The sequence below is a fragment of the Camelus bactrianus genome, chromosome 9, assembly GCF_048773025.1.
Source record: "Camelus bactrianus isolate YW-2024 breed Bactrian camel chromosome 9, ASM4877302v1, whole genome shotgun sequence".
In the NCBI taxonomy this organism is placed as follows: domain Eukaryota; kingdom Metazoa; phylum Chordata; class Mammalia; order Artiodactyla; family Camelidae; genus Camelus; species Camelus bactrianus.
Genome location: NC_133547.1, coordinates 10251308 through 10277762, shown reverse-complemented (window position 1 = coordinate 10277762; position 26455 = coordinate 10251308). Strand labels below are relative to the sequence as shown.

General features: G+C 50.5%; 3 protein-coding genes and 1 non-coding gene across 4 annotated transcripts; 1 reads left to right on the top strand and 3 right to left on the bottom strand.

The window, feature by feature from the left end:
* Positions 1–3168: 3168 nt before the first annotated feature.
* RPS19 (ribosomal protein S19) lies at positions 3169–10680 on the bottom strand. Its single transcript, XM_010946754.3, has 6 exons — positions 10596–10680; positions 10082–10152; positions 9722–9822; positions 4671–4854; positions 4093–4147; positions 3169–3234 (listed from the first exon to the last, which is right to left on the bottom strand). Exons 2-6 carry the CDS (start codon positions 10150–10152, stop codon positions 3208–3210), a joined length of 438 nt encoding a protein of 145 aa, XP_010945056.1. The 5' UTR covers positions 10596–10680; the 3' UTR covers positions 3169–3207.
* LOC123614577 (small nucleolar RNA SNORA2/SNORA34 family) lies at positions 6211–6347 on the bottom strand. The gene has a single exon (XR_006722014.1). It is a non-coding gene; the product is annotated as a small nucleolar RNA SNORA2/SNORA34 family (small nucleolar RNA).
* Positions 10681–10937: 257 nt separating the features above from the next.
* Positions 10938–23443, bottom strand: DMRTC2 (DMRT like family C2). The gene is made up of 8 exons (XM_045510540.2): positions 18624–23443; positions 18379–18536; positions 18023–18099; positions 17597–17780; positions 17336–17462; positions 16497–16557; positions 16185–16359; positions 10938–15327 (listed from the first exon to the last, which is right to left on the bottom strand). The coding sequence occupies exons 1-8, from the start codon at positions 18845–18847 to the stop codon at positions 15215–15217; spliced, it is 1119 nt and encodes a 372-aa protein (XP_045366496.2). The 5' UTR covers positions 18848–23443; the 3' UTR covers positions 10938–15214.
* Positions 23444–23449: 6 nt separating this feature from the next.
* Positions 23450–25878, top strand: LYPD4 (LY6/PLAUR domain containing 4). Its single transcript, XM_010946756.3, has 4 exons — positions 23450–23790; positions 24009–24152; positions 24613–24939; positions 25202–25878. The coding sequence occupies exons 1-4, from the start codon at positions 23724–23726 to the stop codon at positions 25402–25404; spliced, it is 741 nt and encodes a 246-aa protein (XP_010945058.1). The 5' UTR covers positions 23450–23723; the 3' UTR covers positions 25405–25878.
* Positions 25879–26455: the final 577 nt, after the last annotated feature.

Below are 26455 nucleotides of genomic sequence, written 5' to 3'. Positions count from 1 at the left end.
ATATGTGTGTGTGTGTGTGCGCGCGTGTGTGATCCTGAATTTGGTCTCTGCCCCTCACTGGCCTTGGGTAAAACTTGTCCTCTCTCTGTGTCTTCACTTCTTGGGGTAGGAAAAGCGAACTTTAAGAGGTTGTGCATGCAGAGCACTGAGCACAGGGCCTGGCACATAGGTGCTCAGTAAATGTTGGTTCCTATTAATGTTCATGAGGAGTAAGTGAGGCAGGTCCACCAGCTCGGTGACTAGGTGGTGGCTTCCCTTTTTGAGCCTAGGCATTTTTAATCCAAACGATGAGGATAAAAATATCTCCCTGGTGTTGTGACACGAATTATGCTCCCGGTACCCAAGGTCACGATGGGCTCTTTCCTGACATCCTTTCAGCCCCCCTCCAGGCAGGTAGGGTAGTCCACCCCCCATTTTATAGATGAGGAAACTGATGCCGTCACAGAGAGGGGACGCCATCACTGTCACTTGTCCAGCATTCAGTCTGGTGGTGGAGCAGGTATTCCAAGTCATTGATGTATGCCCGGGTTCCTTTGAGCATCATTTCAGGTCATGTGGGAGGGAAGTGGGGCCTGAGAGGTGGGGGAGGAGAATGAAATGAGATTGTTGAGAAGTCTATGAGCAGTTAGGGGACCATCTCTCACACACACAAGGAGACACCTAGGAGAAAATTCATGGCAGGGAGATCTTTGGTAGGAAAAATGAGGAAACACGGAAAGACCACTTACAGAAGGGATGGATACATTAAGGTAGAGTCAGCCAATGGAGTAGCACACGGCCGGAGAAGAGGCTGCGCTTACTTGTCAACCAGGCTGCATCTCAGAAACAAGAAAATGAGAAGAAACGTACTATGGCAGGATCTGGCTGACTTGTTTTCAAAAGGCAAAACATCATGTGCCGTTAGGGACACATGTGTCTGCAGAAAAGGTGCAAACCCGTGCAGGGGAGTGGCACCCCATGCCAGAGAGGGGTTACCTCTAGGGGAAGCGAGGAGGTTGTGGCTGGGAAGGGTATGCAGAGGTCTTGGTCTGTCTTAGTTTTATTCTTACTTCTTAAGCTGAGTGGTGGCCTCATGGGTCTGTGTTACACTATTATGTATGCTGTTTTGCATGCTTGATATATTTCGTAGTTTTAAAAAAGGGCAACTGTCACCTACACAGAACGTGGGCCTCAAGAATTCACACTTCTGGGTTTGAATCTCAGCTCTGCCAATTGCCTGGCTGTCTCAGCCTCAGTTTCTCCTCCTGTAATCTGGGCACAATGTCCAGCACCACCTCCCAGAACCCCACTTGTGAGGCTGTAAGAATATCACACAGTGTGCTTAGCACAGTTCCTAGGACACAGTTCCTCTTCTCTGGCCCCCAGACCCTCCCCTCTTCCCTCCAGGGACCCAGGTGTTTGTTCTGTTGAGCCCCTCGCTGTATAGCTGGTCACTAGCCCCTCTTTGCTTCAGTTTCTCCTTATGACCCGCACCTAGGAAGAAGCCTAGGTCCAGACGCTGCAGCCTTTAGGAATTCAGCTCTGTCAGAGCATCCTTCCTGGCTGAGCCAGTTTCCAGGCCCTCAACTGCCCCCCAGTGGCTGGATTGGCACGGCTGCCGCATTGCAGGCCCTCTCAGGCCCGCTGGTCTGTCTGGGCACCTCCACCTCCCGCTGACCCAGCACCCCTGGTGTCTGGCGGTGTACGAGTGAACCATTCTCAGGACGGCTTGGGATTGCATTTTTCAGGACAACTCACCGTCAATTGGCAAAAGAGTAAACTTAAGACCAAAACAAGGAGTGAGTGGCTCAAGGCCATGCCCAGGAGTGTAACTCTTTGGGCCTCATTTTCCCTTTTCCTTCACTTTTGAGAACAATGCCCTGCAATGGCTAGAGCCTGGGGCCGGAGGCGGGCTGCCTGGGTCCAAATGCTGGCTTTGCCACCTCCTACCTGTGGAGTATCAGGCAAATTACCCAACCTGGACTTACTTTCATCTCCAAACTGTGGGTGCTTTTCGGCACCTACCTCAATGTATTAAATGGTATATTGATAAAGTACCTTGCATGGGTAGGTTCTAGTGTTTATTCAGTGCAAATCTTCCAGCACTAGCAACCTCTGAGCTGGGAGGTCTGACCGGGTGTAGGACTCTGATCATCTTTCCATTTGTGCATCTCCCCGAATCCCGCAGGCAGGAGAAAGCTGCTTTAGACAGGAGCGGAGGGCTCAGCGGATAAGCTGCTCACTGTGGCACAGGATTAGGGGCAGTGTTGGAATTTGACTGTCATTTTGAGTCCAAAGCCAGGTGTGGCACTGTAAGGAAATAGGTGTGACCTGAGGAATTACTTGGGATGGGGGAACTTTGGGGGTCTTCGCCTAGCCAACTCAGGCTCGGCACCTTAGTTTTCTTAACTGGGATTTGGGTTCTGGTCACAGGGGGCGGTAGGGGGTTCCTTTCTAAAGCTCGGCACGTGCCTGGGGGGCACCCTTCCGTATCTCCTGCCATCCGACCAGATGTCCAATCACTGGATGAGCTCCCGCCCAGCTGGTGCGAAGAACCAATCACCATGCAGCAACATGGAGGTGGTGCTCTGAGGGTCCTGGGAGCTCAGCCTGTGCGCAGGCGCCATGCGCATCCCTCCCCTGAGGCGGAAGCAGCGACCCCGCCCGAGACCACACCTTCAACACTGCATCCCAAACCCTGGGGCTGTAGGGCTAACTTCATTTTAGCAGGACCTAAGGCCACGGAGATCCCGGAAATGAGGGCTCCTGTGTCAGCCAGGGAAGGGAGGTGCAGAGGCCACCTTCAGCGGTAAGCACTCACAGGGCCACCGGCAGTGAGGGCTGTCAGTCCTTGTACATCTCTTTCCAGGGAAGAAGCACCCGAGCCCCAGGCCCCTTCTGCTTTGCTCCAGCAGGTCCCAAGGGCCCAGCTGAGGCCACTGCTTGAACTTTCAGTTTCTTATTTTCTGAGACTTGCAAAGGCAGGTTGTGGGGGAGGCACAAAGGCCCCTGGGATTGCACCATCACCTTGCCCTCTTGGGGCACAAGTGTCTGAACCCAAAAGGCCAGGCCTCAAGTTTCTGGGCCTATTGAGCTCCACAGCCATCCAGGAACCCCCCCCGGGCCCCTCTTTCCAAGCTGAAGTGCAGTGCTCCTTCCTCATGAGAGATCAAGAGACCCAGACCAGGATTACGAATGAGGCAATTTATTAACCCAGCATCATTTGTTCTAATGCTTCTTGTTGGCAGCTGCCACCTGTGGGAAAAGATGGACAAAGAATTAAGATTAGTTGTGGGGTCTGTGCTCAGGGACTTCACAGTAGCTTCCCGTACCGGTGGGACACCAGGCATCCTGATTTTGTGGTTTCACATGTATTTCTCTCACCCAATCCTCACAATCCTGGGTTAACTGGGGTTCAAGGAAAGGGAGCGTTGGAGTGGGACTCTCCAACGTCTGCCACTACCCTGAGCCCTTGACAGTCATGTTTGTGCTAGGTCTTGCTTCGCCCTGAAGAGCCACCTTCTCCTTCCGGGCCACCCCTAACTCCCAGAAGGCTGACACCTTCCAGTCTTTTCTGACACTTGACTAAGTGACTAAACACTCCAAGGCTCCCGGGAGGCCTGAGTCAATGATAGAGAGAGAAAACCAACAATGGGTTCATGTCAGACCCTGGGGGCTCTCGCTGTAGCTCACTGAATCCTCCTCACCACCCACACAGGTAGGCACGAGCAGATCACTCCACAGACAGGGAGACTGGCTCTGGGTGAAGGGACTCTGGCCCAGGGTGTTTAGTCAGTCAGCATCTGGATGAAGAACTGAGTTCTGAGCCACTTCATGTGATGCTCAGTAAGCATGAAAAATAAGGAAACATTGCAGGTAGAATCTTTTAAGAAGGCTGACTCGGGGAGATGGAGTTGTGTGTGGGATCAGCCCTGCAGAATCAAGTCCAGCTGGCTGCACCCTGCGCCTGGGTTCCCTTCACTGGGGCACCTGTATTTCCAAGCAGCTCCAGCAGGAAATCAGAAACGTTCTTTCTCCTCCAGGGGAGGAAACTGATGTGACAAAACCCAGGCTCCAAACACCCAGGCAGGGCCTGAGGTACCCAGCCCTCACCTGTCCAGCGATTCTGTCCAGATCTCTCTGTCCCTGAGGTGTCAATTTGCGGCCCCTGTGGGAGAGAACAGTCATGCAGCCACAGGTGACCACAGGCTCTCAGTGTCCCTGGTGGTCCTTGCCAGACCTCTCCTGGACATCAGCCAGGTTTCCCAAGAAAGGACCTGGCCATAGGACCACATGACGCCAGCCAAGTCCCACAGAGGTTCCCAGTCTGCTGAATTCTAATGAGCTGGGGGCAGGAGTGGGTGCCCCGCTGGGAGCTGACAGGGTGTCATTTGTGCAAGCATTAGATCAAAAGCCCCGAAAAATCAATTGGGAAAAGTTAACGAGCAGGCTAATGAAAGCAGACAGTCGCTAAATTACCTTCCTGGAGCCCAGAGTAGTCAGCCAGAGGTCGGGGTGAGGCCCCTCGCTGTTTGCCACCCACCTGAGGAGCAGGTGCAAACTGTGCAGGACAGACCTGGCCCTTCTCTGCCTGGGGGGAGTGGGATGGCCCTCAACCACTTCATTATAGGGGATCTGGCCCCAAGGCTCCTCCATCACCCCACACCCCCAGCTTCCCCTCCCTTGCTTACCCATCTTGGTCCTTTTCCACCATTTTCAGTCCCTCCAGGGCTTGGAGGACCCGGCGGGCCACGCTCTTGGAGCCTCTGCTAAAGTGGCTGGGCATGACGCCGTTTCTCTGACGCCCCCCGTAGATCTTGGTCATGGAGCCGACCCCAGCGCCGCCCCGGAGGTACAGGTGCCGTGCTGTGGAAGCTGGGTGGGATGTAAGAAGACTTGAGGATCCTTCTCAGGTAGAGAAGATGTCTCTCCACAGCCAAGGCAGCCTGAGGACCTTACTTAGGGTTGCACATATATAGTTCTGTGTGTGGCAGGGCATTCTCACCACTTTACTCAGGGAAACGGGGAACACACACCAAGGCCTAGTACCTGCCACCCAGCCCCAGCCCAGGGGACTGGGGTGCACAGGTAGTGGAGGGACAGCTACAGCTGTGACAGGGCAAGGAACCTGCCTCCCTAGCGACTTTCTCAGTTCTTACTGTCCTAGCAGAGCTGCTGGGAGCTCTGTGGGTGGAGCCCAGCAAATGTTTTAAGCTGTGACTGTCCACCTCCATCTGCCTGGGGGCTCTGAAGGGCAGAGTTCGAGAACGGCCCCACCACCACTTGGAAAGCTGGGGCAGGTCTGACGCCCTGTGCAGTGGATGTTCCTAACCTGGAAGGTGCATTGCCCCCCACCGCAGACTGGGGTTCTTGCCCCTACACTGGCTTGGGCAAGTCCCTCGCCACCCCGGCCAGCCTCCATGGAAAATCCTCTTCTGTTCACCTGGAACACTGGTCTGCCAGGCTGTGCGCTATGCTCCTTTACAGCTAGGGTACTTGCTGGCCTCATGTCACACAGCTGTGGAGGGACAGACAGTCCCTCCAGACAGGTCTGGTTTTCTGCTTCAGGGGGCCACTGGGGTTTGAAGGGACTCCAGGTCACCCCAGAGACTAGCACGTTGGATTCCGCCCAAGCAACAACTTAGTCCTAAAGATCAGAAGGGAATCAAGGATTCATTCCTTCAAAAATGGCTTACTGCTAAGGGCTGGCCACCAGGCCATGTCCACAACTCTCCAGTGTTATGAGCTAGGGGGTAGGTGGAAGTGGCACCAGGTGAGATGCCCCCTACCCCGAAGTTCCTCCACACAACTTGTTCTCAGCACCCACTTGCCCTCCAGATACAGCGACAGGATTCAGGGCCCTGCAGCAGAGCCCAAACCCCATCCCTGCTCCAGGACCACTGAGCAGCCTCTTCCTGTTATCGCCGCCTCAGGCCTCTGCTCAATTTTATTTTTTAAATTTATCAATATTCAACAAGTGCTTTACTATGAAAGTAACTTTCCCAATCAATGTCCATTGTACAGATGCACTTTTATAATTTGATAAACAACTCAGAAAGAATCATCCTATTGTTTTTGTGGAAAACCTACAGCAATTTTTTGGGGGTAGTAATTGGATCCAACTGTATTATAATTCTAATGAACAAGTTAAGTCAAGGATCTCTGAATTTTGGAGCCCCAATATTAATCACCTACAAGTAAGTATTAGCCCCCATCTATCACCAATGACTCAAATGTTTCTTTCTAATGAATTGACCATTACATTTCCAAAGTTCTGAAATGGCCAACAGACCATAAAAAGACTTTTCTTTAGGCTCCTGCTTGAAACCAACAGCTCCAGCAAGCTGCTGGCCTTGATTCAGGGCCAATGTGCTCACTTTTAAAACCACTTTCCTTGGTTTTTTTCTATCCCCACCCCACCCCTATACCACGGCTGACCTCCTAGGCATCAAACTGCCCACCCACTGCCAGAATCAAGCGACTCACTTGTTAAAAGCCACCCCTCACAATCTTTCTACCTGGAGAATGATCTCGTGGAAAACATCTCTTTAAGACCTGCACAAACGCCCAGTGGCAGGACCAACATTCCTCCTGCACTGTTTGGTCATGCCCTGGCTCCAGCTGGGAATCTGCTCTCCCACAGGCTGTGGAAAGCAAGGGCCTCAGGAAGGGGTAAGATGATCACCCCTAATTTCAGACACCCGAAGAGGCTGCACACTAGGAATGGGTCTGGTCAAACTGACTAGCGCTCAGCCCAGCCGCAGCATAGAAAGGGGTGAGCTGTCTGGTAGATGGATGTGAACCCCAACATCACTCACCAGCCGTGACAAGAGTCTACTCCCCTCACATGGTCTGCATGGTGGTACCAAAGGGGACAATTTACTTCAGTCCTGAGTGGGACTGGCATCAACTCCAATAAAGTCCAGCCTTAGTTTCTTCCAGGGGCAGTCTTGCATCCTCTAACGCTGCGTAAGACTGTCTGGTATGGTGTCAGGCACTATGAGGTCCCCCCGCTTCATCAGTTTGTGGTAGTTATTTTTTGGACCCATTAGAAGGGAGAGGAAGAGTATTAACTTCAAAATTTGTAAGTGGTAACAGAACATTGAGTTCTACGAAAAATCACTGACCTCTCCTCCCCTCACCCCCGCCCCAGCCCCCGAGACCAAGGCCCAGCCACTCCTTCTGAAGTGGAGCTATAAGGATGCAAATTCAGGCCACCCCAGCCGGTGTTCATGAGGGCCTCTGTGAATTAGATGCTGCCACAAATGGCTTCTTCCGTCCCTCCAAAGGCTTCCGCTCCTCTCCTGCACCCCTGGGTGACAACCTGTTCTTCTTGGGAAACCCTGAAGAGGAATCAATGCCCCACCTCAAACTATGAAGGAAGGACGATGCAGCCCCTCTTATCAGCCCAGCTGTGCATCCTGCTAGGCCACCAGGAGGATGAGGGGATGCTCACACTGCACTTAGCACATGGCAGACCAAGCCAGGCTTGGGAGGTGTCTGCAGCTCAGCAATTCAACAGCTAGTTTCAAGCTCACATTTGTGGCTCCATCCTGACCTGAATTATAAAGCGGGGAAAGGGAGCCTCCCAGATACCTTTCTCTGCCATACTTCTAAGGGAAGGAAAAACCACAAAAGAACAAAATAAAACAAAAACAACCACACCCCCTACACCTCTGCCCTCTGCATCCACCATACCTAGATCACGACCTGTCCACAATGGCTCCTACGTGCCTCTAGAATTTGACCCCTCACCACTAGAGCTCAGCCTCCCAGGACAGGCCACTGCCCCACTGTGCTTTAGCCTCAAACCTCTGAGGGGGCAAAACAGGCCAAGCCCCCAAGATCCAGAGGAAGAAAAGCAAATACGGCAGACTCCAGTTTTGGAGACAGCCTGCCACACCCTCCCAGGATCACGTCACCTGCCTGTACCTCTGTTTCTCCCAGGGTAAATGAGTACCTGCCATGACTCCAACTCATCCAGCGTATGAACTGACCAAACTAAGTGAGAGCACTCTAGACTCTAGGACAGAAGTTAGCAAACTTCTGCGAAGGGTCACAGGATAACATTTTAGGCTTTGTAGACCATACAGTCTGCCACAACTGCATGGATGTAAACAAATGGGCGTGCCCGTGTCCCGGTAAAAATGTACACCACACACCTGGGTCTAGAACCACGACCCTATGCCACTAGGGCAGCTGGGAAAGTGCAATCAGAAGGGAGCTTCGGAAACCCAAAGGGAGACCAGCAGAGCAGGCCCACCCAGTGTGAGGTGCTGGGGAAAGGGCCACAGCCACTGTGAAGATGACTAGAAGGCTAAACTAGGTGTGTATCACTCAGGGCCTCTCCCCCATTTCCCATAGTGGAAAAATAAAGCACAAAATGCCACCAAAGGAAAACAGCTGCCCCCTACCGCTCCAGGTGATGATAAGAGTCGGGGGACTGTGGCATCACTAGTTGGCAGAACCCAAGCATGTTACTTCACCTCCCTGACATCAATTGCAAATCAGCAACCACCAGTTCCACTTGGGAGGTTTTTCTTAGGCACAGATTAAGCTATTGTATTTCTTCCCCTATTCCAAAGCTGCCCTGACGTGCTGACTCTTGGGGCATATTACCAAAGAGCACTTGGGACCAGGCAGCCTTGCCTCCCAAGATGGGGTGACAGGGGTGGTCTTCTCCAGGTCCATCATTGACTGTTGTGTGCCCAGGAGAGTCAGGTCAGCTCCCCTCACCAGCCCAATTTTTCTTTCTAAAAGCACAGAAGTGGGTGGGTGGATGCTAGCCACTGCTCACCTCACAGACTTGACCTTTTAGTCCTCAGGGGTCAAGGCTGTGGCTGAGTCATTCTGGCCTCTGTGTCCAGTCTAGGGCCTGAAATGGAGTGCACCAGCAGTCTACAAAATACTTCATGTTCTGAAGTTTTAGGCAACTGTACCAACGCTAATTCTTCTCAAGGTTGTTCTTGAGTTTTGCCAGCTTCCAAACTCTGCTTCCCACCTACTTCCTACTTGGAGACAAGCTCTGGTCAGGATAAAGCCCCCACTTCAGAGGAGGAAGGCTGAAGACTGGAGAGGCTGAGAGCCCTTAGTGAGGGCCTGTGCAGGGGCTGCCACCTTGGCACAACCAGCACTGAGACCCATCCCCCAGGGTCAGCCTCCATGGGGGTGACAGCTTGGAGAAACTTTAAAAACATTAAGGATAGGTGAGACAGCACTAGCATGGTACAGTCAGGAGCTATACTTAAACCAACCCTTCCAAATCATTACAAGAGAATTAATAACGTAAGAGAAGCTGACATATCAATACAGGATGACCATAAGGTTTCTTCTGGGCACTTGAGATTTGTCAAGATTTAGAGCAAGGAGTGACCTGACCGGATCCCCCAACCCCTTAGTTAGGAACAAATTGTTATACAGAGATGTCTAGTGTGATGACCTGAACAGCAAAAAGACTCCACAGACACTGAAAGCACAATGCCCCTCTCTAAAACGAAAACCATCTATGGGCAAAGTATGAATGCTCATTCGTCCCTGGTTTTCCCTTGAGACTCAGAGAAAGGCACAGGTCCTCACATCAACCTCTCACAAATAAAAAGACAGATTCAGAATATGGAATTATTTAAAGTCACACAAAGCGCTCAGTGCCAGTCAAAGGTTTCTTTCTCCTGTAACTTCTGGGGACAAGTAAGAGCTCACAGATGGGCCACCAAGCGCCCCGTCCAAGGTCCCAGTTCCTCACCAGCTCGTGTGTAAAACCAGTTCTCATCGTAGGGAGCAAGCTCTTTATGCTTGGCCAGCTTGACAGTGTCCACCCATTCAGGGACTTTAAGCTTCCCGGACCTGGGATCAAGACAGTGAGAAAGGCACAAATCAAAAATCCCCACAAAGTTTATCCCAATTCCCTACCGTCACCACAACTGTACGTTAACAGGAGCCCGATGTGTTGCAAGATAGAAAGAGACTTAAACTGAAACGCAACCCAGGCCAGGTGGGCTCCAGCGACCTCCGGTAAGTCTCCTAAACCAGGGAAGAGCAAGCCTGAAGGGTCAGGCAAAAATGAGGGCCTCCACCCACTCTAAAGCCCAGTCCCCACACTCACTTTTTGAGGAAGGCTGCCAGAGCTCTGACGAACTCCTGCTGGTTCACGTCTTTTACAGTAACTCCAGGCATCTGCGGGAAAGATCCAGCACGTGAATACAGGACCGGTGGAGACGACTGACAAGGGTCGGGGTTCAGCCCCCACACAACCTAAACCGCCGCGCTCCCGTTACCGCCAGAAGATCTTCAATTCCGGGCCCTAAAAGCCCTGTCGTCTGTGGGCCCTACAGTTCCCCGACGCCCACGGTCTCTCTGGGTAGTACGAATGCTGCCTGTCCCCGTTAGTGAGAACACCATATGACCCGATTCTGGGGGCCACCCCGGTCCACCAGGCCGTCTCGGTTCCCGGACCGTGCGGATCAGGCATGCCCGGGCCTGCCGCTCGCACGTGGCCGCGGCTCCAGGGGGCGGGGCGGCCCCACACCGGTGCCCCGGAGCCCCCAGGGAGACGCTCCGGGCTCGGGAGTCGGGTCCCAATGCCCCGAGCCCAGACCGAACAGGAGCACTGGCCTTACCGTGCGGCCTCCGCGCTGCCAGCCAGGGGAAAGGGAGCAACGGGGTTTCCCGGGCGCACAAGTCGGGTGTCGGCTATCGCGAGAATTCTGAGAGCTCGCGAGAGTGAAGTTGGAAAAGGCGGCCCCGCCTCTCTCAGGGCAAATGTGGCTTCGCCTCAGCGAACCTGGTGGGTGGTGTGGCGTGAGGGGACGGGCGTGGAGGCTTGTTCCTTCCCCGCCCTTCCTTCTCCCGGAGCGTAACAGAGAAGAGAGAGCTCCCGTCTTGAGCTGGAGGGATCTGGCTTCGTTTTCTTCGATCGTGGGTGGAACGAATAGCGGCGGGCGCAGACTGTATCTCCTGGCGGAAGTTATGGGGCAACCGGTGGGCGGGAATGAAAGAGAGCTGTCCACTGCTGGCACCCCTAACGGGACGACTACTTTTCTGGCCGGAAGTGGCGCTAGTAAGGGCGGAACTGTGAGCCCAGGGGAAGGGCAAGGAAGAAATTATAGCCACCACCTTTCCTTCCGTGACCATTAGTACTCGCGAGATCAGAAGACGGAAGCCCCACCCCTCTTAGGGCAGAAATTGCTTCACCACGGCCTAGGATAGCGGAAGGAGGCTCTGGGGGCGGGGAACAGATAAGGGCAGGGACAAAGAGAGTGAGGCGGGACCTTGGAAGAAGTTAGTGCTGCTCTGCCTCCTAGCGCCTGAGTATGTTCTCTCAGCCCTTTAGGTTTATTTTGCCCACTTAGATTTACCTGCCTTACTGACCCGTGCAGCTTTAGGTTGTCCACTTGCCCTCTCAGGGCTTCAGTCACTCCATTAAAAATAAGAAAAAAAAGATGTAGTGGAAACAGCCGGGATTCCGATTATTTGCCCCCTTTAAAAGTGACTGTTTCTGTATATAGTGAACACATACTAATTCTATCAACAAACATTTTTTGTGTGCCTACTCTGTCCTAGGCACTGGTAAACATTATTTAGTATTATATGCATTATCTAGTTTAATCCTTACCAGGTCCAATAACCAAGAACACAAGGGACAGGCCTGTGCTCTGATAAAATTGTTAACTGGCTGCAAAGAGGAACATTTCAGTGTGAACCCCAGTGTAAACTATGGATTTTGGATGATGATGATGTGTCAATATAGGTTCATCGATTGTAACAAATGCACCATTCTGATGTGGGATGTTGATAGTGGAGAAGGCTGTGTTTTTGCGGGAGCAGAGGGACTATGGGAACACTTATTTTCTCCCCAATTTTACTGTGAACTGAAAAACTGCTCCAAAAACAAAACAAAACAAAAAACCCATAACCCCCCCCCCCAAAACAACTCATAAAAATCGGTTTGCAGTCAGGACATTGTTCATGTTGTGACGAGGGGAGAGGTGGCATTAGAGTGCGTTAACTTTGTAGGGAAAAAAACAGTTCCTAAGTAATCAATACAACGTGTTTAGACATTTATTCTGAGCACTCAAGAGAGGAACTGAATGCAGGCCCTGCCCCCTGAGAGTGCTTATTCTTGGAGAGGAAGACATAGTTGGACAGAAATAGGCATAGCTCAGGGTGATCAGGCCTGTAAAGTAGGGGCCAGGGAGCCCTATGGAATGTAAAGAACTCTGCCTGAGAGGCTTATCACAGATTTAAAGTCAGATAAAAAGGATGAATCTTGCTTTTGTAAAGAGCTCAGGTTCTCATGAGGATCTATGCTATGGGGGCTGCAGAGCCAGCTACACAATGGGACAGGGGTGCAGAACGAGGCCTACATGGACCAGACAATGAGGGTCTGAGTACAAAAACTGTATGGGGATGATCTACTGTATGATGTCAGTTAAACACTGGACAAGGAATGTGGTTAGGAGTGGACCAGGCTCACATAGGGCTAAAGTGAAGGGAGCAGGGATTCCCAAAGGGCAGAATGTGAAATGAGCTCTTGAAGAAAAACATAGGTGTCTGTCAGGGAGGAGTTTTGTTTGGAGAGAGAAGCAGGGATGGTGCTTCAAATTTGGAACCTCACTGGTTATTTGTGCAGAAAATCAGGATGGTACACGAAGGAAGCTTAGAAGGGGGATGATTTACTTAATACCCTATCAGACCTGAGCAACATCTTTCCTCACTTTGTAATGGGAAAAGGGGTGGCATATGAAACAGTGCTCATAGTCCATTGGCTGTAATCTCCAAGGATTGGTCAGAAGCCAAGAGCCCACTGGCTCCCCACAAACGCAGGTGAAGGATGCTGCAGCCACATGGGAGCATGAGCAATTCTTAAATCTGCTCTTTTCCCCAAAGCTGATGATGTCTGCAGAGCCTCTGCCTCTCTCTCTCAGGCACCAAAAAGGTAGCCCTAACAACATGATAGACAAAGTAGGCCTAGCAGGTAGTGTGAAAAGCCCTGCCAGGACAAAAAGGGGGAGATGGGCTGCAGAGAAATGAGAAGGGCCTGTAAAGAGGGGCCTGCACCCAGCTCCTTCCGCCAGTCTCCATCATTTTATTTCTCCTTTCCTCCATTTTCTCATGTCATCCTTTAACCCCAAATTACACTTTCTCTTTTACTTTTTCCAGCTGTGTGACCTTGGTGTATTGGGGACCTTTGGTCAGCCCTGAGTAGCAGGGTCTTGGCCATGTTGCATATTGCAATGCTTCCCTTCTGTGACTGTGTGGGTTTGATCATCTATCACTGGGACAGCATGGCACAGCAAAGCTTAAGCAGGTCTATTAAGGGGCAATCATATATCTAAGTTATAATGAGGGTAGGGAAGGAAGGTGTGAAGCAGATTTCAGTCCTTTGATGATCTTGTGCTGAGTTCCGAGATGTGCTGCAGATCTGTTACTCTAAACTGTTAGAAGAAGCCCGCCTTCTCAAGGCCCCAGACAAGAAAGAGCAAGTTGTAATTGGATTCCATCACCATCAATTATCTTGAATAAAAAGAGAGGTAGGTAGGTAGGTTACATCAGGAAAAAGAATTATTGCTCAGGCACAACCCTTGAAATTTCTGTCTGGCCCTTCTAAGGGTGGGAATGGGGATGAGGGTCTCCAGGTCTTCCTGTTTTTGCAATAGCTCAGCAGGTCTTCACATGCTTGAAATGGTTCAAAGAGAAGGACTTGACAGCAGAGGATGAAGAAACAAATGTGAGTAAGATCATATTATTACTTACCAATATCTTGAGTAGAAAAATAAAGACTTTTTGAAAAACTGTTGGGACTTGTGTCTGTCTCCTGGAGTCTTGGATCTTTCACTCTACATATTATAAAAATTACCTGCTAATTGATTTGAGGCCTGGCAAGGAAAAACAACCGTCCTCCAATATTTGCCTAGAAATTTTCCCTAAAATACTTAGTCAAGTCACTTTATCTCTTTAAGCTTGCTCCTTTATTCGTAAAATTGGAGTAATCATTCATAGCTTATAGAGTTGCTGAGGATGTATATGAAATGTACACAGTGGGTACTCAATAAATGGTAATTATCGCTAACCTTTTATAGATCCTTCAAAATTTAGATACATGAACCTCCCTAATTCTGGACAAGCCCTTGATAAAGACTAACTTGATTTTTCTTGTTCTGATTGCTCTCAGTCTCCCCATTTGAAAAATGTTATGTTAGATTGAACTGGCATTCCATTGGGCAAAGCTGGCCTGAGGATATGTTTTGTTTGGCTCAAATAGGATTTAAAGAAAACTGAGCCAACATTTTAAAATTAAGATGTTTTACATAGAAATCTAATTTTCCAGCTTCTCCTGAAAAATCAGAAGATATGGTAATACCGAACCTACATTCCTGCCTGGCACAATCTGGAGGGCCAAAAGGAAGCTGCCCCCTTAGCTGGAACAGCTCAGCAGGTCTTCACATGCTTGGAACAGTTCTATGCATTCTCAGTTTTCTAGGGTGCCTCTGGTCTTACTCATTTACAGGGTCTGCTTGGTTCTGCAGGCATTTCAACTTGTGGCCCTCTGGACAGCTGGAAACTGTCCATGCCTGGCACAGAGCAGTCACTTAATTATGGAATCAGTGAATCACCAACTATATCCCCTCTACCACTCTTTCTTATTTGGCTATAACAAGAAATCCAAGTTTGTATTTCTTTGTGGTAGTTACTGAATAATTGATTTTCACTTTGAGACATGGATTGAACAAGTCTTTTCTGTCAGTCAGGATAGACTAGGTTAGGCTGCAATAACAATCTCCACGTCTCAGTGGCTTAAAACAACACAGGTTTATTTCTTGCTTACTCACACAAACCTAGACACCAAATGAAAAGAAATACTCTTCTGTTTTTGCATGCATGGAGACAGACATGAGTGCACAGGTATGTATAGGATCATGTGTCAAATAAATACCCTGGAACATGAACTCATGCAAAAATCTATTTAGATACTGGTTAGCTTAAACCGCACAACTCTCTCTTTGCTGGAGATTTAAAAAGGTCCCAGGAACCAAGGTGGATAAGAGAATATCCACCTTTGCCCAAGGAAATGCCCATGCTACACAGGAACCAAAAGCCAACAAAGCACCTAAAAGCTTAAAAGCCTGAAGCTTGTACAACGTTACATTCCATGCATTAATCTGCAAGTAAAATACCAAATATGCAGTGCCTACGGGCTGTTGCCTTCTGCCCAAGTGAAGCCTTCACCTCTGAGCTTCTAGCTTAGGAGGGAGATGGACCCCAGATGTCCAATATGCAGAGCCACAGAGGGCACTGGGCTGGGTCGGAGAGAGGGGCCAACAGGCTGGAATCCTCTTCCTCCAGCAGAAGCTACAGGCAGGAAGGAAGGGGGCAGGACCAAGTCATATCCATTTCCCCTCCCAACAACCCCCCTCTTTTTAACCCATCCATCCATCTTTGTTTACCTGGATTAGAGCAGACACTTCCTCCTCACTGGTTTTCCCACCTCTAGCCTTGCCTCCTCCAGTCCTTTTATCACAGCCACCATACTTGTATTTCTAAAGCTCAGGATCTCTGGATATGTCCCCGCCCAGCCCAGAAACATTCCCTGGCTCCCCTTCATGTATGGTTGCTAGTCTAGACTGCTAAGCCTGGCACGCCAGACCTCCATGACCAGAAGCCTTTCAGCCTCACCTCCTCCTGTTCCAGCAGCTCCTCCAGGCCTCAGCCTCACCTGCTCACCATGCCCAGTCCACCATTTTGGACAGAATAATTCTCAGCCTTTCTTTTCTGTCCCTTCTAGTTCTCTCCAGGGTTGCCACTGAGCTTTTTGAAGGCACCCAGGTTCCCCAAATAGAATGGAAGTTCATTGAAGGCAGGCCCCTCTCCAGACTTCAGCAGGCAGCTTGGGTCCAGAGAGAAAGCTTTGGGCTGGGGTCAGGAGACCAGGTTTGCCACTGCCTTGCTATATGCCCTCTGGCAAGTCCCTATCTCTCTCTGGGCCTCACTTTCTTTAACATCAGGGCACTGAATATTTGCTTTTGAGCACAAAAAGGATAAGACGGATCCACTGAACAACTCTCAACTGCAATTCCAGTTGAGAAGCCTGGGGCCTGGGATGTTCAACCTGTTGACACCCTGATCTCCTTAGTTAGTCCCTGTTTGCTCCAGTACCTCCATTTGCCAGTCATGCCTATCCCATCCTCTCCTTTTAGGGAACAGGTTACCTGAGGGGCCACAGGGATGGAGCAGGGAGATCCAGGCAGGGTTGGGGGGAACAGAAGGGGTCAGGCGGGGAGCCTGAGGTGAATCTTTCAGCCCCACAAGAGCCTCAGCTGCCTCCCGCTGCAGCTGCCTCTCAGAGTGGGCAGAGGTCCAGGCCAGGCGAGAGGCTCCAGGGGCCTGCAAAGGAAGGGAGAGAAGCAGACTGGGAACCCCACTTCTGCCCATCCTCCAGGTGCTCCCTCTGCCCCTGGTTACTTCACTATCCCCTGCTCTTCCCTCCCCCAGGGTGCTGGATCCCACTTCTTTCCCAGGACCTGTGGCTGCAGCAGAAGAGGGTCTGGGGTGCCACAGGGCTGCAGTATCAGAGTCGAGCATCTAGAAACAAGGAGAAATGATGGCAGGGGGATTAAACATGGACAGATGTACACATAGAAAGAGGGGCAGGATTTTGCTATATTCTGATCTGGGAATCTGAGTGCCTGTTGTGTCATTAGGCTTTGTGGCCTTGGGCAAGTCCCTTCCTCTGTCTTGGCCTGATTTGTTTTCTATAAAATGAAAATTTCTGCCAGTTCCTTCCTCCCAGGGATATTGTGAGAGTTATGGGAAATCACTGGTGCCAGTTTTTTTAAAAACTGACAAAATGTCTAGAGCGAATAGATGACTGTTCCTGTCCTACCAGAGTCTGGTTTCCTTCCCCACTAGTTCCCTGGTCCCCATGGAACTCCAGAAGAAGCTTGGGCCACCTTTAGGAAGCTTTCTCTAAAGGCTTCTGGCCTCTCTCCTAGGCCTCTGAGGCTCTTGCCATGTCCCCCACCCCATGCCCCCATTTCAGCAGGCAGTTCGACCCCATCTTATCTATTTAAGTGGATTTCCTAGCAACTATTTGGTCAAGGCCAGGGCTTATGCTAGGTGTAGTCCATACATTATTGCTAATTCTCAGTGACAACCTGAGAAGTACTAGTGCCTCCAATTTACTGATAGAAAAACATGGCTCAGAGAGGTAAAGATACTTGTACAGAAGTTCGCAGCCAGGCAATGGCAGAGCTAGGAGAGCTCTGCTTCACCCATTAGTCTGAGACCTTTTCTTTTTTCTCATCTACTATGGTGTCCAGCATAGTACATCATAAACACATATCCTTCTCTCCCTACTCACGTGTGGGGCAGGGTAGAGGGCCCTTGGGATTCTCCAGAAAGAGGAGCCATCAGTATTGGGCGAGATCCTGGGCAGGCTGGGAAGGGCCCATGAGTGGGCAGCCGGAGGGCAGAGCCAGGGTCAAAACCTGAAGAGGATAAGAGAATGTGCAGTGTATAGAGGTCCTCCCACTTTCTACCCTGTAGCCTTCTCCTCTTCGCTTTCTGATACAGTGGTATAGTCATTCAACTATCTGTTGGATTAGTGTTGAATTCATCTTACCAGGGAAGGGATGCAGAGGGACAGCAGGTTCTTGGCATAGCAAGCGGCACACCACTGGGGTTGGCATGGAAAGGCCAGGAGATAGCCAGTGTCCAGGGGCCCAAGGGCCTGGAGGCAGTGGAGTCCAGGGCAAAGGCAAAGCTTCTGTGGGACGGCTGAGGAGCAGAGGCCCCTGGAAGTTCTCCTGCAAGGGCAGGGGGCATAGGCTGGAGTCAGGTAGGCTGGGGAAGGAATAAGTATGTACTAGGATGGGAGTAGAATCCCAAAACTTCAGAGCTTGGAAGGCCATCAAATCCCACCCCTTCATTTTGCTCATGGGAGAAAAGTGATTTGCCCAAGATGTTATAAGAAGTCAGGGCCGGACCTAAAACTCAGGTGTTAAGGGCACAGAGGAAAGGGTACGAGCAGCGTCCAGGCTCTCCTTACCTTCCCAGGGGGTGTCAGTGCCAGTGGGACTGCCCTATGGGAGGTCTGAGGCTGGGGTGCTATGTTCTCCTTTCCAGCTGTGAGGGACCAGAGAGAGCTTTGGTGAGTTCTTTCCCCCCATCCTACCCCAACCCCAAACTGATTTTTTATCTCCCCCTGTCCCTTTTCTACCCACAGATCTCACTGCATCCTCCCAACACTTGATCACATTTTATAGTTGGGGAGGGTGAGGCCCAGAGAGTAGTAACAGCTTGCCCAAGGTCACACACCAGTTCAGTGGCAGGACTGGGACTCTTTCCCCTTCTTATGCTTTCTTTGCCCAAATCCCTGCCCCGGCCCTGGCAAGAGAAACTCACAGTGGACCCCTGCTCGAATGACTCCCTTCTTGACTCGGCTGAGAACTTTGGGAGGGGCTGCGCCTCTCCTCATTAGTCCCTCAGCCAGGTGCTTCTTTAGCTGTGCCTCCTGCTGCCTACGCAAGGCCACCTGGGCAGCCGTGACCCTTCGGCGCTCCCTAAAGGAGGGGTGGCAAGTCAAAAGTTAAGTTAGTCACCTTTTACATGAGGTCCATCCTCTTCCCTTCCCTGGACCTCATACTCACAAGATGAGGACACACTTGTGACACTCGCAAGCCTGAAAGAGGCAGAGGCGCTTGTGGCCCTTGAGGTGGGCAGTAACACCATGGTTGCGGCAGCGGGCGCAGGTTGGAGAGCGACTGACAGCTCTCCTGGGGATCAGCTCCATGCCCTGGGGGGCTCTGGTCTCACCCTCTGTGGCAGAGTCTGAGGGGCAGTGGTGGACAGCAGGCATTTCATTGGGTTCCATGGATCTAGGGGCAGGAGTGGTGGGTCAGGATGGCCACATGGGCCCTCTCCTGACCAGCCCTCCTGTCTCTGAGAGGCCACACCGGAAGGGTTTTCCATTGTGCCCACCCCCGGACTCAGCTTTCACCCTCATTCTCCCCTGGCTTTCTCCCTTTTTTACTCCTCCTCGGGCATCCTTCTTCCCAGGCACTCTTCCTTCCCAAGAACCTCTCTCCTTTTTCCTTTCTTAAGGCTCTTTCAACCCAAACATTATTCTCCTCTGCTCACCTGTATCCTCCCAAGCTCAAATCCCAGTTTTAGGCATACTTCCGTACTCTCGTGCCCCCTTCAACAGTTTACACCCGCTTTCCACCGACACCCCATTCTAGCAGTTTCCCTGGTGTCCTCTTCAACAGGGATCATCCTTCCCTCCTGCATTTATCCAATTTCTACACATATTTTTATGCTCACCTTTCAACTCTTAGCCTTATGTATGAGCTGCAATTCAATTTCTCCCAGCACCTCTTTTAATCAGATCACTCCCTTGTATCCCAGTAATTACATTATTTTCATAGATCCTTTCCCCCACTTTCAAGAATTATTTTCATTCACTCAGCAAAGGTTTACTGAGCCGCTTCCATGTGCCAGGCCCTGATATGGACCCTAGTCCTCTCCCTGCGGCCCGAATTCCTCTCTTGCACCACATGCCTTCCAAACAAGGGCAAGCTCGTGCAGCCGCTGCGCCCGGCCTTCACGAGCCTATCCCCACACGCAACAACTGGCCTCACGCCTCGCCCGCCCCACCTCCCCACGCAGCTGTTCCTCGCGTGCACCCTCTTCTGCCGCTGTCCCCATAAACGCTGGGCCCGCGGCCCCGCCCCGCGCCAGGGTCCCAGGGAGGGGGCGGGGCTCGGGGAGCGCGCTGGGGGGCCGCGGGGTGGCGGAGGTGGAAGGGGGCGCCAGGGGCTCTAGAGGGAGGCAAGCGGTTGCTTCGGGCCCGGATCCAGCGCAAGAGAGGGAGGGGAAGGGACAGGGAGGGGAGGGGTCGTGTTTGCGTCGTCTGCCCGCGGTTACCACAGCCTCCAGCGGAGTCAGACTCAGTCAAGAAGAGGCGAAAGGTGGCAATGAGCCTGTGGCGTTAGAAACCGCCGCACTCGCGACACTTTTCCCGCCCCTTCTCACAAGAACCAATGAACTTTAAGCGCCGCCTCCTGCTGCCAGGCGAGCGGCCAATGCGCTTCAAAATCCTGCACTGACAGCCCGCCCCTTACCTCTGGCCCACTTCTCCTCGCGCTGGACTATCAGACCAGCCAATAGCGCGTCGAGTTGAATCTTATGCCCTTTCTTCCTCCCCGTGTGATTTGCCTTTCCAGATTGTTCTTCGCCTTTTGAGGGAGGTGGCCAATGGGGCGTCGAATACGGCTTCTAGGACAAGTCTGGCCCTTCCCCCCAGGAACGGCTATCCGGCGTTGACCGGGATCCACTCGCGCACGCGCAGTCTCGCCCTCCCGCCTACACTGCAGGGCTGCGTGTCTTCAGCCTTTGGTCTTGATTCCGCTCTCGGTGGGGGTGGGAGTCCTCGTCGCTGCGTGAACGCCTGTTTTCTCTCATTTCTCTCCCGGTGTCCCAGCTCCCGATCGACCCTTCTCCTTTTGTGCTCCCCATCCTGCGCTATCCCCGTTTCCTTCCCGAGTCCCACCTTCTCAGCTTGCACCCCTTTCCTTGTGTCTTGTCATCCGTGTCCGTGTCGGTGCTGATTTTGCTAAATTTGACTTTTCCTTCTCTCAGAGACTCTGCCTGTCCATCCTGCTGATTTTCCAACCCCCTTTCTCTTCGTCTCTCATTCCCTCATAGCCTGGCCCCCTTTCCGCCTTTCTTCCATTCCTGAGACGCTCTGTAGTTTTCCTGTTGTCTTAGCCGTTTCCACCCTCTGTGTTCATCTTCCTCCCGATTTCACGCCATTCTCAGGGCTCCACTCTGTAATTAGCCTTCTCCATGCCCCTCTATTAGATCCATTTCACACTTTCCCTGCCATCCTGTGTTGTCCCCTTTTCTCTACATCTCGCCCTGTCTCCTTTTCTGTCTTTCAGCCTCTAAGATTGTCTCCTCTTTTCCCTGAGAACCCGGTCTTTGTGCCCAGCTCCTCACTTTTCTGCCACTCCCAATTGTGAGCTCTCTGCTGCTCCTCCTCTGTCTTCCTGCAGATTTCCGTTCTATCAGTTTGCTCTTCTTTCTTTCTGTGGTTTCACTTTTGTAGGTGTAGCATCTCCTCTGACCACTGCTCTGTCCTTTTTTCCTTGGGGATTTCATCGCACTCTTCTGGTTGTGTCCCTGTTTGTGCTCAGATTGTTGGGTCCTGTCGTTTTGCGGTCTGGGCTGGTGTGGGCCATCTTCTCGGCCCAAAGCCTTTGTGTGATCCTTCATCAGCCTTCATTCCCCCTTTCTGTGTCCCATCTTTTCTGCAAATCTCGGCCTCTTAGTTTGCCACAGATTTCTTGGTTACGGAGCCTGTGTGCCAGGCATTCTGGACAGAAAAGTGTGGCAGAAGCGACCTCTAGCTGGACTGCTGCACAAGGGAGCAGTACTGAACAGTTGGCAAGGTTGTTTGGGGCCAATCTAGGGGTGGAGGGTGGGGGTGTATGTGAGGCTTGAATGCCAGCAAAGAGGTTAACCTTGATCCTTTAGATACTGGAGAGATAGGGGAACCAACATTTTTGGAGAGCTTAGAACTTGCCTGGCACTTCATACTAATAATCTTTTTAATATTCAACAGTGACTCTATGAAATGTGTTATTAATACATTTTATAAATGAGTTCAATATGATGCACAAGATTGCACAGCTAGTAAGTGGAGGGGTAAAGTTTTCAACCTTGATCTACCTTTGAGTCCAAAGCCTATGAATTTGTATCACCTACAATGTTTTATTTCTTTCCAGTAATCCTCAATTCCCAATTTTTATTCCCTAACTGTCCCATAGGTACTCATTTCAGGTGGGTGATGCATATCTTTGGTTTGTGTGTGTTCTTGCGAGATGTGCAGTGTTTTATGTCCATGAGGTTTTAATTTATGCAAGTGATAGTGTTATTTACTATTTAAAATAATCAGCACTGTGCCTTGATGTCCATGCATGTGCACGTGATGCCTACATCTAACCAGTTGTTTCTAAGCGCTGCATGCTGTTCGCTGGTGTACAACCCCTGCGTGCTGGGTGTTTACTAGGTCTCCCGTTGCCTTCAGCTCACTGTCACCACAACAATGTTGCATCCTCATATGTGTTCCTTTGTAGTTGAAGGTGGAAATTGCTGCTCTGTGTACCTCGGATGATCAGAAATGGCTATTTGTAAACCTAATTTGACTAAGTATTGCCAGACTCCTCCATACGATGAATGATACTTTGGGCCTGTGACATTGATCCGAACTCTCAACTCCCCCATTCTTCAGGGGCAGGAGAGGACCCTATCCCCCGCCCCAACTACTCCCATGAGCAGCAGTGCAAGGGGGTCTCTAGCCCCGCAGTCCTACCAGTGCTTGTATTCTTCCAGCTTTCTGAGTCCTCACCAGTCTGAGGGCTGTACATTGGGATATATTGCATTTCTCTGATTATTGTTGAGCGCCAGTGTCTCTTCACATGCTTGTTAGCCTTTCTGGTTTGCTCTTCTGAGAAGTCCCTCTTCACACGCTTGGCCCATTTCCCTACTGGGCTTGATCCCTTTTTTCTTGTCAATTTGCCTGAGATCCTTGGCCATTTTCATTGGTTTAAGACATTGCATATGCTCTTCTTATGCCAACTTTGGCATTTCATATATTTTAGAAATTTATCCACTTCATCTGGGTTTACAAATTTATAAATGTAGAGTTGTTAATGATACTTTTATTACTTTTAGAACATATGATGTCTGTTAATTCCTATTTTTCACTTTGTATTTTATTTGCATCTTCACTTTTTTCCCTCTTGATTAGATTTGCTGGAGAATTATCTCAATAATCTTGTCAAAGAATGAATGTTAGCTTTTTGTAATTTTTTGTTGTTTTTCTATTTCATCGATTTCTGCCATTATTTTTATTTATACCCCCCCTTTTTGGGGGGGATGCTTTGTTGCTCCTTATATAACTTCTTGAGTTAACTCATAAACATTTTAATGCTTCTGATAAATGCGTTTAAATTATAGACTTACATCTAAATACTGATCTAGTTGTTTCTCAAATTTTGACATGTAGTTTAAAAAAAACTTTTGATTTTGAAATTATTATTGGCTCACAAGAAGTTGTAAAAATTGTTCACAGAGTCCCTTAAATCCTTCCTCTGGTCCCGCATGGGGCCATTCTGTATAGCTGTAATAAGCAGGAAATTGACATTGTAACTAAACTTAACTAAATTACAGCTCTTATTCAGTTTTCACCAGATTTTACATACACTTGTGTGTGTGTGTGTGTGTGAAATGTAGTATGTTTGCTATTATTCAGTTCTAAATACTTTAAAATTTTTTTTTCAAATCAAGAGTTATTTAGTAATATGTCAGTTAACTTCCACACACACATTTGTTGTTCTGGTCTCATTGTCTCTGGGTAGAGAACAGCCTGTATAATAGTGATCCTTTGAATAAGCCAGCCCCATGTTCAGTGGCAGGACCTAAGCAGGAGAGAGAAAGTCATTACTTGAGAAGCTAACATGGTATTTGGGTTAGGTTGGAGGGTGACTTTGGAGATGGGAAGACCTGTGTCCCTGAAGGTCTCAGGGAGTCTATGTCACAGAAACTGACGATCAGCTTTCTGCTCCAGAAACAGTGACCCAGAGGCAGGTGGACAGCGAATTCAGGGACTGACAAGAACCGAGCTTGAGACCTAGACTGAAGTTGGTTCTAGACTGATCTCAGCATTGAGGACCCAGGCACAGGACATGGGACCCCAGCATCTGAGCCCTGTGCAGCTGCTCTGTCTCCTAGGGGCCATCTCCACTCTGCCTCGTATGTCCTGAGGGGCTGGATGCTTAAGGACCCTGTTGGTGGGGATGGGGGTGGGGGTGGAGGGCGGGGTGCTGGATTCATGTCACTGGCGGGAAGGAAAGCTGGATATCTAGGTTCCTCGGGGGCGGGATCTGTGGAGGCTGAGCTCTTGATGGGCAGTTCAGGGGCTGAGAAGGCAATGTGAGGGGCAGATGACTGGAATAACATTCTCTCTTTAGGGGCTCGAGCTCTTCTGTGCTATGAAGCAACAGCCTCACTCTTCAGAGCTGTTAGTCTCCATAACTGGAGGTGGCTTCTGATGAGGAGTGCGGTGTGTAGGCTGAGCGAGGGCTGTGAGGAGACGTTGGTGTTCATCGAGACAGGTGAAGGGGAGTGACTGTGCTCATTTTTTTTGTTTCGCTTGCTCTTTTGACCCCCACCTTCATTGCCAGCACCCAGGGGCCCTGGACTTGAGTTCCAGTTATTTACCCTGTTATATCTTTGGGGACAACATCAAGATACCAACCCAGCTGGTTGTGATGGGGGCTGGATAAGAAGGCAGAACCCAGGAGAAGGGGGGAACTCTGGGAGAGAAGAAAAGTCTGGGACACAAGGGAGAGAGGAGCAGAGGGGCTCCTGTGGGGTGAGGAGTGAGGAGAGACAGCTGGAGACCTGGGGATCTGGGCCCTGTGTCTCTGCAGGGGATGGACACTGGGGGAGGGGAGGCAAAGTTGGTGACAGAGCAGAGTGAGCAGGAGGAGCAGGGTGGAGGGGGAGGTTGGGAGGTTGGACCAGGTGTGGTCAGCGACACTGATCAGAGCTCTCTCATCTTCTGCTTCTCAGGGACCAGAAAGGGAGTTGTGGGTTTTAAAGGCTGCAGCCCAGCCTCATCTTACCCCGCGCAAGTCTCCTATCTTGTTTCACCGCCCGGATTGTCCATTGCCTCCTACAGCCGCATCTGCCGGAAGTATCTCTGCAATAACCTCACCAACATGGATTCTTTTGTGAAACTTGAGGCCAATACCCCCAAGACTTTAGCATTTTCTTCCCATGGCTGCCCAACTTGTGTGGGCGAGCACTCTAAGAGTTGCCTCCCAAATTTTGTCAACACTGAGCCTTGCCCCAGGGACGCCACCAAGTGTTACAGTTCCACCTTAAAATTTCAGGCAGGTGAGAGGAAAGAAATGTTCTTTCTGAAAAGCCTACTCTGTGCTAGGTGCAGTCTGGTGCCTTCCCAGCCTTGAGGGAGGCAGGTGGAATTTGGACAGGGCATTGGGGTTGCAGCACATCATTCCATGGAGGAGGGGGGAAGGTGACTGGTGCCCAAGTCTTTGCTGGGAGCGTGGGTGTCCTAGTTTGTGAGGGGTGTCTGGGAAGAGGAGGGCATTTGAATCTTGAAAGTGTCCCTCACTCCTCCTCCTCTTCCTTACAGGTTCCCTCAATACCACCTTCCTCCTCATGGGCTGTACTCGTGAACATACCAGAGCTTTAGCAGATCTTCACCATATTGGGAGCATCAGAGTGACTGAGGTCATCAACATCTTAGAAAGGGTCCAGCCTGCTGGTGCGGAGCCCTCTAGTCGGAGTCCTGCTTGGGGCATCCTCTTAGGGCTCCTGCTTGCCTTCAGGGACTGACTATCCAACTGGACAAGACAAGCACCCATACCCCTTTCATGTAGCCAAATAAAGTTATAATAGAGTTGCCTTCCTACTTTGTCCTGTGGTCCATGAGGGTTATGGAGGTGTGACACATCTGAGGAGGGCGAGGCATGTCCAGGGAGGTGGGGGCAGGGGGTGGGGTGGGAGAAGGGCAATGGGCAGTGCTTGTGGTGAAGGGGGCAGGGAGCTGGGGACGAGGATCACTGGCCAAGTGACAGTGTCATGCCCAGCATCCAAGAAGAACCCAAACATTCCCCTTCTACTCCTCCTGCTGGAGACCTGAGCTCTAGCCTGGGTTATGCCACTGACTTAGAGATCCTGGCCAAATCTCTCCTGTTTTCTGGGCCTCCATTTCCTCCCCTTTAAGATGAAGGCCTTGGGGATTGGTGGGGAGGATATAGCTCAAGTGGTAGAATACAAGCTTAGCATGCATGAGGTCCTGGGTTCTATCCCCAGTACCTCCATTAAAAATAAATAAACCTAATTACATCCCCCCAAAAGCAAAATTTAAAAAACAATAAAAAACATTAAAAAAATCAAGAGAAAAATATCAGAATGGGGTGATATCAGCCTAAAGGTGTTCCTTCGGAGGTGGAAAGGGGGAAACTTAATTCTTTAGACCTGGAATCACATGGGGACGAGTAACAACGACAATACAGCAGTAATGATACTGACAAATATTGAGCCTGACTATGTGCCCAGCACTGCTCTGAGCACTTTACCTTTCTTAATTCTCACAGTGATAACAAGGGGTAAATACTATTATCATCTCCCTCATTTTTCAGAAGAGGAGACCGAGAGTGACTTGTTAATATGAGTGTGTATCCACAGCTTTTTGGGGGGACCCCTCAGCATTAGCACCCCAAACTTGTTTTCCCAAGTTGCTGCCTTATAACGATCCTTGCCTGCTTCCCATCCTGAAGCCCCTTGCAAAGCCCTGGGCCTGGCATTCTGGAGTACTTTAGACAAAGCTGTAACTAGATGAACTATTCCTGGCTCAGAGTTCTCAGAGGTTTGGCATTTTTAA

Coding starts and splice junctions, on each gene's coding strand:
- RPS19 (XM_010946754.3), bottom strand. CDS start 10,152: ATGCCTGGAGTTACTGTAAAAGACGTGAACCAGCAGGAGTTCGTCAGA. Junction 9,823..10,081: donor CTGGCAGCCTTCCTCAAAAA/GTGAGTGTGGGG, acceptor TCTTGATCCCAG/GTCCGGGAAGCTTAAAGTCC. Junction 4,148..4,670: donor GTGGAAAAGGACCAAGATGG/GTAAGCAAGGGA, acceptor TCTCTCCCACAG/GGGCCGCAAATTGACACCTC.
- LYPD4 (XM_010946756.3), top strand. CDS start 23,724: ATGGGACCCCAGCATCTGAGCCCTGTGCAGCTGCTCTGTCTCCTAGGG. Junction 23,791..24,008: donor GGCCATCTCCACTCTGCCTC/GTATGTCCTGAG, acceptor TTCTCTCTTTAG/GGGCTCGAGCTCTTCTGTGC. Junction 24,940..25,201: donor CACCTTAAAATTTCAGGCAG/GTGAGAGGAAAG, acceptor TCTTCCTTACAG/GTTCCCTCAATACCACCTTC.
- DMRTC2 (XM_045510540.2), bottom strand. CDS start 18,847: ATGGAACCCAATGAAATGCCTGCTGTCCACCACTGCCCCTCAGACTCT. Junction 18,100..18,378: donor CATTCGAGCAGGGGTCCACT/GTGAGTTTCTCT, acceptor GGTCCCTCACAG/CTGGAAAGGAGAACATAGCA. Junction 16,360..16,496: donor CTCTTCTGCTGCAGCCACAG/GTCCTGGGAAAG, acceptor CTTCCTTTGCAG/GCCCCTGGAGCCTCTCGCCT.